The sequence below is a fragment of the Canis aureus genome, chromosome 36 (assembly GCF_053574225.1).
Source record: "Canis aureus isolate CA01 chromosome 36, VMU_Caureus_v.1.0, whole genome shotgun sequence".
In the NCBI taxonomy this organism is placed as follows: Eukaryota; Metazoa; Chordata; class Mammalia; order Carnivora; family Canidae; genus Canis; species Canis aureus.
In genome coordinates this window covers 25,319,536-25,332,437 of record NC_135646.1, presented here as the reverse complement: position 1 = coordinate 25,332,437, position 12,902 = coordinate 25,319,536, and the positions used below count along the sequence as shown (strand labels likewise).

Genomic DNA, 12,902 nt, shown 5'->3' with positions numbered 1-12,902 from the left:
TATCATTTATTTATTTTATTTAGAAATGGAGTTTTTAAATGTCTCTGAAATTTTTATCTCTATAGCATATGGTTTTAACATAGTACATTCCTATTTTCTAGATTTCTTAACTACATTGTTAAAATTAAAATAACTATATTATCTATGTATTAAAAATAAAAGTTTTCTTTAACTTTCCTATAATTCTTTGTCTATTTTGGAAATACTGAATTATTATTTTTGACCCCTTATTTTGGTATTCTTTCTTTCCTTCCACAAGCTTTTACAAGAAAATGTTTACCCACATACCGCTTCCCAAAAAGAAATATATTTTAATATAGTTTGTATGCCCTCAAAACTGATTTGCTTTGCAATTGTTTTGGCATCTAGAAATACAAGTAATGTAAATACATACATTCATTTCTTATAAAAACAGCTCCTTAAAAAGTATTCCGTCTCAAAAATTATTTGAGATCAAACTAACAAGGATTAAGTCACTTAAGCGATATTTATCCAAAGTCATACCTACTTCAAAATATTTTATAAATCACCAAAATTTCTAAAAATAAGAATAATCCATTGTAAATATCATAAAATATATTAGTGATAAATATTCTTTTAAATTACCTTGATCATTGGCCTTCATAATGCCAAATAGCTAAATGCATTTCAATATAAATTGCTAAATGTTTTACTCATTTATTGCTGTAAAAAAAGGTTTGTTTCTTGCATAATCATATTTTAATAACACGAAAGTTTACCTCATGAACCCAGAGACGTTTAATCACTTCTTTGGTTTCTGCTGTTTCTGGTCTTGACAAGCAAACACCCTGAATGACACGGGAAAAATCACGGAGGTTGAACAAGTAGTGAGATTTAGCTGGAGTAGGCAAGAGATTCCTCATGGCTTCTTTATATAGAGCCATCGTACCATTAACAATTTGTGTGGTCAAATCTAGAAAATCATCTGGAAATTTATGACTTAAAAAAATAATAAAAAGAAAGAAAATGTTAGGAAATACAATACACAGATGATATTTAGCATACCTAGTGTGAAAGTTATTCTGATCAAATGATTTAATTTATAAAATTAGCATTTCATATAATAATGATACAATTTTAATTCAAAACTGCTTTCCATTCATTGTTTTATGTTCAAAGAGACTCCATGGGAAGGCAAGACTAATGTAACAGACTTAGAACTACTTAAATAAGTGAACAGAAGAGCCAGCTGAGGAACCCTGACCATATAATTCAAATCCAGCATCCACTAAACAAGTGTGTCCTACTCACTTTCACCCCTTAGCATTCTCAATTGCATATAAAAGGAATCGCTGAAGAACACTAGTGAAATGAGTATTTTTGGAGAAAAAAAGGAAGCAAATAAAAATACAGAAGAAAAAAGAAAAAGGAGAGTTTTTTTTTTAAAGTGAAATAAGGAGTCAGGATTTAAAAAAAAGAAGAAGAAGCGCAAAGGGCACAATTAGGTGGGAAAGAACATGTAGAACAAATATCCATTTGGAAAAACTGACTCTAACTTCCCGCTCAACAAGGTGCCGTGGTCCCCCTTCATCATCACCAGGTAAGGCAACGAATGACAATTTTCCTGAGAATGGACATCAGGGAGCTGAGATCTGCACTGCTCAGCTCCACTTGGCTCCCTGACCTCTGCACATCTTGTGGAGAAGCACTGAACGTCCAGAGCCAGGCAGCAACGTTTCCCCAGGGCACAGGCCCCAAGGCTACACTCAAACTTAGACATGAATCTCCTTGGAGAACTCAAGAGTTCTACTATAGGGCATGAAAGTCACAGGAAAAACCTGGAATAAATCTTTCCAGCATTAATTGCACTACATGGTAAAAATTCAGAGCATTAATAATTCTACTGTGGACATATTATACAGCAGAGTGCAAAATTAGTATGGATTTTGGGGCTAAAATTCAAGACATCAGACAAAAAAAAAAAAAAAGAAAGAAAGATACTCTGGCCCCTTTGTGTTATGGTCCCATACTTGGAGATGAGAGCAGCAGAGGGCAGTGATGTTACCTGTTATCTTTTTCTTTATCTAGGGATGTTTTCAGGGAATAGTGTGAGGGGTACTACTTGTATTGATAAGTTTCCAAAATACTCTATACCCTCTAAATGAAAAAAAGAAACACACTTTACATTACTTACCAGATTTTTAAATGCCAGGTTAAAATTCTGGAGAAGATTGTAAACATGGATTTATCACTAAACTCATTGATTGTTATAATATTAAAATGTCTCATATATCGGGGAGTCACTGGATTTCGACCACCACCTAAATATTAAAAAGAGTAACTCTTAACAATGTTACTACTACCCACTAGAATATTTTCTCTGATATTTTACAGCATAAAACAAATTGAAAGATGGACAAATTCATAGCACACAGAGAAAGTAGGAGTAATTGTTTGGGTAACCCTGACCTAAAAGCAGCTTTCCCCTCAAATTCAACACACTGTTTTTCTTTTTCTTTCTTTCTTTTTTTTTTTTTTTAACACACTCTTTTTCTATTTGAATTGTCTGATTGAGTTCTTGGGTCAGGTCAATTTACCAAAGGAAATCAGATCAGATGGAAAGCCATTGGTCACCTTCTCTGTAACTCATATAGCCTAAAGCAGTAAATAGTAAACGTCCTCATAATATAATATTAAGATACATTAAAAAAATAGTAATATTACATACAATTTTGGCAAACCTGACTGATCAAACTTAAGAGTCCTTCCCACATGGCTGAAATTCAACACAATCTTAGCATTTAGGCTAATTCTTCACCCACATCCTAAAATGAATTTCCTAAAGACTAGTCCATATGGTTCATGTGGCCACTTCACTGCATGCTTGCATTTTTAAAGATTTGTGGATTATCTCACTCTCACAAAATAATGATTACATTTTCAAAGATAAGGCATTTTTTTTAAAAAAGTAATTATTTTGAGAGAGAGAGAATATGCATGAATGGAAGGAGGGTCAGAGACAGAGGGAGAGAGAATCTCAAGCAGACTCCACGCTAAGTGTGGAGCCTGACAAGGGCCTCAGTCTCAAGATCTGAGATCATCAACTGAGTCAAAATCAAGAGTTGAACACAACTGACCGAGCTACCCAAGTGCCCTTCAATATGAGGCTTTAATAACTGATTTAAAATGTAACATCATTTAAAAAATTATTGGTGTTATTATCTTTAAGTATATAGACAAATCTCATTTTTTTTTAGAAGAGAAAAGAGAGGCAAACCATACAACAGACTCATAACTATAGAGAACAAACTGAGGGTGGCAGGAGGGAGGTGGCAGGAGATGGATTAAATAGGCAATGGATATTAAACAGGGCACCTGTTGTGATGAGCACTGAGTGTTTTATATATGTGATAAATCGCTAAATCCTACACATGAAAGTAATACTACACCGTATGTTAACTAGAATTTAAATAAAAACTTGGAAAGAAAAAACGCATTTGAAGTGGCCCAGGAAGTGCACTTAGAGGAATTACTGACTCAGAGCAACCTGACTGGGTTACAAGTCAAAAAAGGTCAGGGGGTCAGAAGAGACTCTCTGAAGAAATGATACATGGAGAAAAGGAATTTTTAAAGACTGGAATACCAGCTTGAGTTCAGGAAAAAGAGTTAAAGATGTCCAGTTAGTTGAATCAAGCCACTTTTGACGCCCCATCATAAAAAAAAATTCTCCCGTATAGATTTCTTCGAGTTTATCAAATTCCCATGAGAAATGTAAAGAATCTTTGAAGATTAATTCTTTTGGCTATTTGATACTTTAAATTTCTCTTAACAGCCTGATTAAATCCAAAGACTCTCTAGAATGGGACTTGATTGGGGTAGAAAAGGAGATTTCATACAGTAGAAGAATTAAGGAATAAAAAAGAAGGAAATGAGCTGCCCCAGGGGGATCTGGGTCCTTAGATACAGAGAAAGAAGTGCAAAGTCGCAGAAGGTGGGAGAAAAGGGATTTGGAAGCATTGGTGGGAGAATGGCCCTAAGTAAGGCAATCCACGTTGTAGTGTTGACCATTGTAGTATCTTCCCAGAGGCCCCAAGGTATACACAGAGAAAACATACACACGAGAAACTCTAACTCAAATTGTCCAGCTGGATTTCTCTCTATCTCCAGGCATTTCTCCAGATACAGATACGTAGATTGAGAGTAATTCTCAATCTTAGTGATCACAAACTCAGAAAATGTACCTGGGGGTCCCATGGCACACATGATTTGAATGTCCACTAGTTTAATCATAGAACAATCCTTTAGGTCATACCAATTCCAGTGATCTAACCATTGTCTAAGCAACTCAATGGGAGGCTGAGCCCCATATACTTCACGAGCGGGCATATTGACATCATCTACAAAGACAACCTGAGAATAAAAAGAGAAACAATATTAGAAATACTTAACCCCTTGATATATTGTCCTGTTGTGTAAACAGTGTTGAGGCAAAGAATGAGATTATCTTCTTATAGAATTCATATGAGAGACATGATGGTTTCTTTTCAAATCAAGAATAATATCCCCTAGCATCCGTGCTTCTAAGGAATAGGGAAAGTCTTGTGACAACCATTATAGATTAAAAGAGTTGAGGATTTATTAATCCTCTTGCACAATTTGCTCATCAATATGCCTCCTCTTTTTCCTTATACAATTTTAATACATTGAAGTAAATGAGAAAGGTAGGATGTTAAAATGATTATAACTTCCGAGTGGTGACAGTGAGGTTCAGAAGGCTGTTTGTGGCAGAGGAACACAAGGGACGTCAATTGATAGTTGGGTTGTTTAAAGGCCTAGAGGACTAAGCAGCAAGACTGCTGAATAAAAATGTTAATCAGAGAATGAGAAAGGTAGCTAATTTCCCAGATGAATATTCTATTTTTTAATTCAAAGGGCAATTGCTTGTTTTTAATGTCAAGTTGTCTAATGCACATGCAAATGTGAAGACACTTATGGGAAAACTTAATCAAAATTTGTGACTAAAGGGGGCCTGGCTAGCTCACTCAGTAGAGCATGCTACTCTTCATTTTGGGGCTATAAGTTCGTTTGGGCCCCATGTTGGGTGCAAAGATTCCTTAAAAATAAAATCTTTTTTAAAAATGTGTGATTTTTTGTGTGTGTACAAAAAGCTATGAAGTCCTAGTATATCTGGTTGTTCTGACTTTCGCAGGGCACATGAAGAGGACCAGGGCTGTACCATACGTATAGAAACAGAGACCAATTACCATTCTCTTGCCCAAAGGAGGACCGAAGACTCCCTTTCTTCTTTTGTCCAATTTTGACATGATAATATTCTGAGTTTGAGCTGCTGTAGTCTGTGCTGAGAAGTTAATTAGCAGAGGCTTGTAGATATCTTTATTGAGTTGATTTAAAAGAAAATTCTGTAAAACAGAATATAACAGGAAATAATAAATGAGCCATAGTTGGAACTATGTCCTGACATTTCAAAATAAACGCTAACATCACTATTGACACTTGAATTTAGAGCGTCATAACAATGTGAAACGAGAGATGGAATCAACACAGTTACCATACTGGTGGCACATCCGTGTTTGTCGAGGCCCAGTGCATACGGCTTCTCTGATTTCCAAAGCCACCGTGCAGGGTACACGTGCCTTCTCAGCATGAGGTCATGGGGACCCAGAGGCTTTCAAGAAACTTGCTTCAGGTCTCAGGGGTGGGACAAGAATTCAAATTGTCCCCTGTCTCTTTCCATATCAATGTTCGTTTTGTTATAGTTTATCTTTCCACTTAAATACCAAGTTATCTGACTTTCAGTTTGGAAGCAAATATGTATATTTTCCAAATGCATTTCTTTGGAAAGCAAGTGCAATTATAAGGATTATTAATGAAGATGTGTTTTACAAAACATCTTGTAAAAGAATAATGAAATAGGAAAACAATTACCGTATGTTAGGTAGAAAAAGATGACAAAATTAAATGCAAAGTATGCTCCCCATTTTGCAAAAAAGTTTTGTTTTGTTTCTGTTTTGTTTTGTTTTTTTGTTTGTTTGTTTTTTGTTTTTTTAACCTGGGTCGTTTTAATGCCTGGGTTGAATTTGGGTTGAGGATACAAATGACAAAAGGCTTTATTTTTCTCCAACCACTGCCTTTCCCCATGTCAAGTATCCATTCCTTGACTCTTGATGATACCTTGGGTAAATCCCTTAGCTTTCTGTATACTTTCAGAAAAATCTTTCTTTTTTCTGTATTTTTAAAAATTTAAATTCAAATTAGTTAACATAGTGTAGTATTGGTTTCAGGAAGTTAATGATTCGTCACTTACATATAGTACCTGGTGCTCATCACAGGTGCCCTCTCTAGCATCCCTCACCCGTTTAGCCCGTTCCCCTTACTTCCCCTCCAGTTTGTTGTCTAGAGTTAAGAGTCTAAGTGACTCTTAAGGTTCTACAGTTTGCCTTCCTCTCTGCTTATGACTGCCTTTGCTGCATCCCAAAGGTTTGGACTGTTGGTTTTTCATTTTGATTTTTATTTCACTGATGATTAATGATCTTGAGCATCTTTTTTTCGTGTGTCTGTTGGCCATTTGTCTTCTTTGGGGAATTGTTTGTGCATGTCTTCTGCCCATTTCTTAACTGGATTATTTATTTTTTGGGTGTTGATTTTGATGAGTTCTCTATATAGACTCTGGATACTCTCTGTTTCCATGATTTTTTTTTTTTTAGCTCTTCTTTAATTCCCTGGTTAACTTATTCATTCTTTAGTAAGATGTTCTTTAACCTCTATGTATTTATCATCTTTCCAAATTTTTCCTTGTGATTGACTTCAAGTTTCATAGCATTGTGGTTGGAAAATATGCATGATATGATCTCAATCTTTTTGTACTACTCAAAGCCTGATTTGTAATCTAGGATGTGATCTATCCTGGAGAATGTTCCATGTGCACTTGGAAAGAATATGTATTCTTCTGCTTTAGAATGAAGTGTTCTAGTGCTCGCTTCGGCAGCACATATACTAGAATGAAGTGTTCTAACTATATCTGTTAAGTCCACCTGGTCCAGTGTGTCATTCAAAGCCCTTGTTTCCTTATTGATCTGCTTAGATGATCTGTCCATTGCTGTTAGTGGAATGTTAAAGTCCTCTATTACTATTGCATTATGAATTTCCTTATGTTTGTTATTAATTGATTTATATATTTGGGTGCTCCTGAGTTGGGGACATGAATATTAACAATTGTTCAATTTTGTTGGACAGACTCCTTTATTATTCTATAGTGCCCTTCTTCATCTCTTATTAGTCTTTGGTTTAAAATCTAGTTTGTCTAAGTATGGCTCCTCCAGTTTTCTTCTGATGACCATTAACATGATAAATGGTTCTCCATCCCCTCACTTTCATTTTTTTTTGAAAGATCTTATTTGAGGTAGAGAGAAAGTGAATGAGTGAGCAGGAGTAAGGGAGTAGAGAGAGAGAAAGAAAGAAGCAAGCTCCTTGCTGAGCAGGGAGCCAGACGAGGGGCTCCATCCCAGGACCCTGGGATCATGACCTGAGCCAAAGGCAGATACTTAACCAATTGAGCCACCCAGGCACCCCCATCTTCTCACTTTCCCTCTAGAGTGAAAGTCTAAGTCTTTGGGTCTAAAATCAACCATTTCAAAGCAGCATATCAATGAGTTTTTTTTAATCTATTCTGATACCTTATGTCTTTTTATTGGAGCATTAAGTCCATTTACATTCAGAGTAATTATTCACAAATATAATTTAGTGCCATTGTATTACCTGTAAAGTAACTGTTCCTGTAGATTGTTCCTTTATAGTATTTGTTGCTTTTTTTTAATTTTTATTTATTTATGATAGTCACACAGAGAGAGAGAGAGAGAGAGGTAGAGACACAGGCAGAGGGAGAAGCAGGCTCCATGCACTGGGAGCCCGACGTGGGATTCGATCCTGGGTCTCCAGGATCGCGCCCTGGGCCAAAGGCAGGCACTAAACCGCTGCGCCACCCAGGGATCCCCGTATTTGTTGCTTTCTGTCTCTCTTTCCCACTCACAGGGTCCTTTTTAATATTTCTTTTTTTTAATATTTCTTTTTTTAATAAAGATTTTTCATTTATTTATTATTCACGAGAGACACAGAGAGAGAGAGAGAGAGAGAGGCGCAGAGAGGGAGAGGGAGAAGGAGGCTCCATGCAGGAAGCCTGACACAGGACTTGATCCCAGGACTCTGGGATCATGTCCTAAGCCAAAGGCAGACACTCAACTGCTGAGCCACCCAGGTGTCCCCTCTTTAATATTTCTTGAAGACCTGGTTTAGTGTTCATGAGCTCCTTTAGTCTTAGCTTGTCTTGAAAACTCTAGTTTTCCTTCTACTCTGGATGACAACCTTGCTGGATAAAGTATTCTTGGCTGCATATTTTTCTTCTTAGCATGTTAAATATTTCATACCACTCTCTTATGTCCTGTCAAGTTACTGTGGACAGATCTGCTGCTCACCTTATGTATCTACCTTTGTAGGTTAAGATAAAAGAATGCTCTCTCAATCTTTGTATTTGGCAAGTTTCACTGTGCTATGTCTTGGTGTTGACCGGTCCTTGTTGATTTTGCAGGGAGTTCTCTGTGCCTCTTCGACTTGAATGCCTGCTTCCTTCCCCAGATTAGGGAAGTTCTCAGTGATAATTTGCTCAAACAAACCTTCTGCCCTCTTTTCCCTGTTCTCCTTTCTCAGGGACTCCTGTGAGATAGATGTTGTTGTGCTTTCTGGAATCAGCGAGTTCCCTAAGGCTATACTCATGATCTGATAGTTCTCTTTCCCTATTCTTTTCAGCTTCATTGTTTTCCATAATTTTATCTTCTGTATCACCTAGTCATTCCTCTGCTCCTTCCATCCTCCATCCTTCCATCCTCAATCCTTCCATCCTCAATCCTTCCATCCTCCCATCCTCAATCCTGTGACTGTGATTACATCCAGTCAGTTCTGCGTCTCAGTTACAGCAATTTTATATTTCAGCCTGACTAGTTTTTAGGTCTTATCTCTGCAGCCAGCGTTTCTCTGGTGTCTTCTATGCTTCTTTCAAGCCCAGCCAGTGTTCCTATGACTGTGGTTTTAAATTCTTGTTCCGTTGTATTGCTGATATCTGTTTTGAGCAAATCCCTGGCTGTGATTTCTTCTTGGTCTTTCTTAGGGAGAGAAGTCCATCATCTTGTCCTTGTGTCTAGCCTTGTGTCTTCTGTGTGTTCTGACCGTAATACTGTATTAAGCAGGAGTCACACACTGTCCAGGGCCTGGTGCTTCAGGAAGTGTTTCTGGTGTGTGCTGTGTGCGCCCTGCTGCTGTGTTTTGGCTGCCCTTTCCCAGAGGTCAGTCCTCTGCAGAGTTCCTCCTTACTTGCAACGGGGAGTGTTTGGACCTTTAATTAGGTGTGCTTTGATTTCCTAGGGGAAAAAAAAAAAAAACCCTCATCCAAAAAAGAGAAAAGGAAAAAGGAACAAAAAACACCTACACAGACTAACAAAAGACTAGAAACCTGATTCTAATGGAAAAAAGAAAACTTAAAAGAAAAAAAGAAGAGATAAGCCTGATTCAAAAAATGAGAAAAGGAAACAAAGAAATGAGCAAAAAAACTATAAGCTTGACTCCAAAAGAAAAAGAAAACAAAAAGATTATTCAGAAAGTTTAAAAAGATTAAAAATAGAAAAAAGAAGAAAGCCTGGTCCTATTTCCACTAGAACTGATGATGCTTCGGAGCACTCAAAGATCAGTAGATTTGGTATATTGTGGGGGGAAGGGGCCTGCGTTGTTCTTCTGAGGGGGAGGCCTTTTATGCTGACTTACAGCCAGACCTACCCTTATAGGGACGCAATGGGGTGGGGTTTGGTGTATATGACTCCAGCTTCCACTCTAGGTGCTATGTTTCTCTCTGAAGTCCAACTATACTGGCGAGGTGGGGCAGGGGGTTGGGATGTGTATGGAAGTGGCACCACGCTACCTTTTCCTCCCCAGGGAGCTAACCTCCCACCAGCACTATTCAGGAGGCACTCACAGAAAAGCAAATAATCTCCCCTCCTGTGTCCCAGGCCCTCATCAGATCCTCACCCTCAAACTGTGCCTGGCCATCAGCATGCCCTCCACCTTAGTTCTCCTGTATTTGATCTCTGGTGCATGACTGGGATTCAAAATTCCAAATCTTAAAGGACGTGGCAAAGCATGGACTCGCTCTCCTCCAAGGGAGAGAGGGCTGAGCTCAGCACCATTCTGTCCCAGAAAAGCAGTCAAATGGCCATGATGGTGCATGGAGTCTATGATGAAGCACCAGGAAAAGCTGCAACCAGGTTATCTGTCCTGTGCCTCGGTCCCCGGCTGTTGAATGGCCACTACTCAATGGTGCCTGGCAAGCCTTTTGTCCTTGGAGAGGCAATTCCCTCTTCCAAATGTACTCCAGGAAGAAGAACATTCTTTCTCTCCCAGTGCAACTCGGGATCTTGAGCTAACCCTACATGCTGCTTTCTCTCCCACTTTCTTCCTCTCTCCCTGACTTCTCTCCACAAAAAGGGCCCCTTCCCCTCTGTGGCACCGCAGTTTTCTCTCCCCCAATTCACGGCTCCAAACTTTGCATCAGCCACATTCTCTCCCTCTAATTGTGCAGATTGTTTTCTTAAATCCTCAGATCAATTTCCTAGTTGTTCATCATGATTTGATGTTCATCTAGCTGTGTTTGAGGGACAAGGCAAGCCCAGGTTCCCCCTACTACTCCACCATCCTAAGCCTTCCTTCCAGAAAGATCATTTTCTAACCTGGTCAAACCAACACCTTGATTTAAAATCTGTTTAAAAATAAATAAATAAAAATAAAAGAAAAAATAATAATAAAATCTGTTTAAACTTCTCCTAGCCCCTGCTCTTGGATATTCCCTGAAGCAGTCCTGCCATAAAGTAGGTGAATGCATGTTGACTGAGAAGCTGCAATGGCAGAGGGACCACTGGTGGCTCCTTTGGACTCCCCTACCTGCTTTCCCTATCTTCTTCCCACCCCGCAGCTGGCTGGGAGGCAGAATGAGAGGAAGAGGGGCAAAAAGTCCTACCTTACTGGCACCACTGTGGTTCTCTCTTGGCTAATGCGGTCTTGCCTGCTGTCATGGAAAAACTTCCAATTGCTTCCTCTCTGAGGGGAGCAGATCTGCAATATCTTTAGCAACTCCAAAGGGACACCCATACTGTATAATTCTCTGCTATTAGGGAACTAATGGGGCTCCTACACTGCTGGGGGAGTCCTCTAGAATGGAGTCCCAAGAAGGCTGAAGTCCACTTATCTTCCACTTTGTCCAGCTGGCCCTGGGAAAACTTGCACTTACTTGTCACACCAAAGCTGCAGGTGCTACTTACAGTTAGCTCCAGCCAGCTTTCTGCCTTCAGAAGTCAGAAACTAGAGGCAAGAACTGATCTTTGTTCAATATGACCCTCTCAACACAAGGGAACCCACACTATGTAAAGCTACTGAGATTTGGGGCATGATCTGTTATAGCAGTTAGCATTTTCTCACCAAACACACAATGGGTAGATTCCAGAAGTGAAAGAAAATCAGTTTTATTTTTACAGAGTAATCCTCCATATATTAAATAATTTTGAAAATTAAATATCAAGTGTAATTAATCAAATACCCCTTCCTTTCAAGGGATATGAAATTCTTCGTCCTGAATGAGCTGTTTTATTAAAACACCTTTAAAAAGGTACAATCTAGTGATATAAACCCACATCATATCTTTAGTCAATTTCTAAAATAAATAGGCAGTTACTCAAAAATTCTCTGTGGCTACAACATCAAAATATTTTAATATTCAAAAAATATGAAGCCTATTTCAGGTGGTTTGAAAAATAGCATTCTTAGGAATATTATGCACATTTCAACATGTAGATTTCTATAATACTTACAGTAATATAAACACTCTTTCCGGTTCCTGTTGGTCCTACAAATATGGAAGGCTTCTGATGGGTGGTCAACAGTTCCATTAGTGCAGAGCACCGAACCGTGTCCAGAGTTGGTACAATGATTTCATTAAACATCACGTCCTTAGGAATTGGAGGAGCTTCTGCCAATTTCTTTACCCATGGTTCCCATTTTCCTATTCCCTGTTTATAATAAACAGCCAAATAGTGAATGTTATAAAATACTTTTAAAAGTTCTGTACTACTATGCCATTGTAGAAAAGACCAACGGTCAGACCAAAAAACCCACTGATGCTTATACATTTGTTTTTATCCTTTATCCCTGAGTTCAAAAGTTAAATTCTATGTTAAACTGAGGAGAAACTAGGCTTTTATATGAATCAAAATGAAATGACAATGCCCTGAATTTTTAATGCCCTGAAACCACTGATGACATTAACCCAAAGATCAAATATTTTGGGCAAATTCCAGATTCTTTAATGGCACTGACAAAACTGGATTAATCAATGCATTAAAGAGTAAAGAATTTTATTGGTGTCAACCAATATAGAATTTTTTCCCCTAGAACATCAGCTGCATGTTGCTAAATACTTTTATAACGTGTTTATAACATCAGTTTATCATTTCAGGTGAGAGGCTTTTTAAAATTGTGGTTTAAAAAAAACCCTAAAATTTACCTTCAACCATTTTTTTAAGCATATGGTTCAGTAGTATTAACTATAGTCACAATGTTGTGGAACAGATACCTAGAATGGACAAGATTTCTTACTGCTGTGAGATTATTAGAAATTAACATTATTTTTTTTATTTAGAAATTAACATTATACCATATCTTTGTATCCAATTAGCTTATTAACTAAAATTTGTATTTGCTATGCAGTGTTTAGAAAAAAAATTCAAAAGTATCATGTTAACTCTCCTGCCTTAGGAAAACATCACTGGTCTCTTCATTCTTACAGAATCAAATTTTAAGCTCCCGGTCATCCAAAACATCAGAATTCACAC

The 12,902-nt window shown here is 37.8% G+C and overlaps 1 protein-coding gene and 1 long non-coding RNA gene across 7 annotated transcripts in view; one reads left to right on the top strand and one right to left on the bottom strand.

Annotated features, from left to right (window-relative positions):
- The window catches only part of DNAH7 (dynein axonemal heavy chain 7), a 233,335-nt gene that overhangs the window by 109,989 nt on the left and 110,444 nt on the right, over nt 1-12,902 (bottom strand). For all 4 annotated transcript variants that reach the window (XR_013372697.1, XR_013372696.1, XM_077884754.1 and 1 more), the window contains exons 36-40: nt 11,883-12,080; nt 5,226-5,381; nt 4,203-4,371; nt 2,156-2,282; nt 741-960 (exon numbers count right to left, since the gene is read on the bottom strand). Coding sequence is in view for 2 of the 4 variants with exons in the window: in XM_077884754.1 (XP_077740880.1) it covers nt 741-960; nt 2,156-2,282; nt 4,203-4,371; nt 5,226-5,381; nt 11,883-12,080 (870 nt within the window). In the remaining 2 variants the exon portion in view is untranslated. The remainder of the gene's footprint in view (nt 1-740; nt 961-2,155; nt 2,283-4,202; nt 4,372-5,225; nt 5,382-11,882; nt 12,081-12,902) is intronic.
- Nucleotides 1-12,902, top strand: part of LOC144305698 (uncharacterized) — a 136,406-nt gene that overhangs the window by 74,964 nt on the left and 48,540 nt on the right. The gene's annotated exons all lie outside the window — the stretch shown is intronic.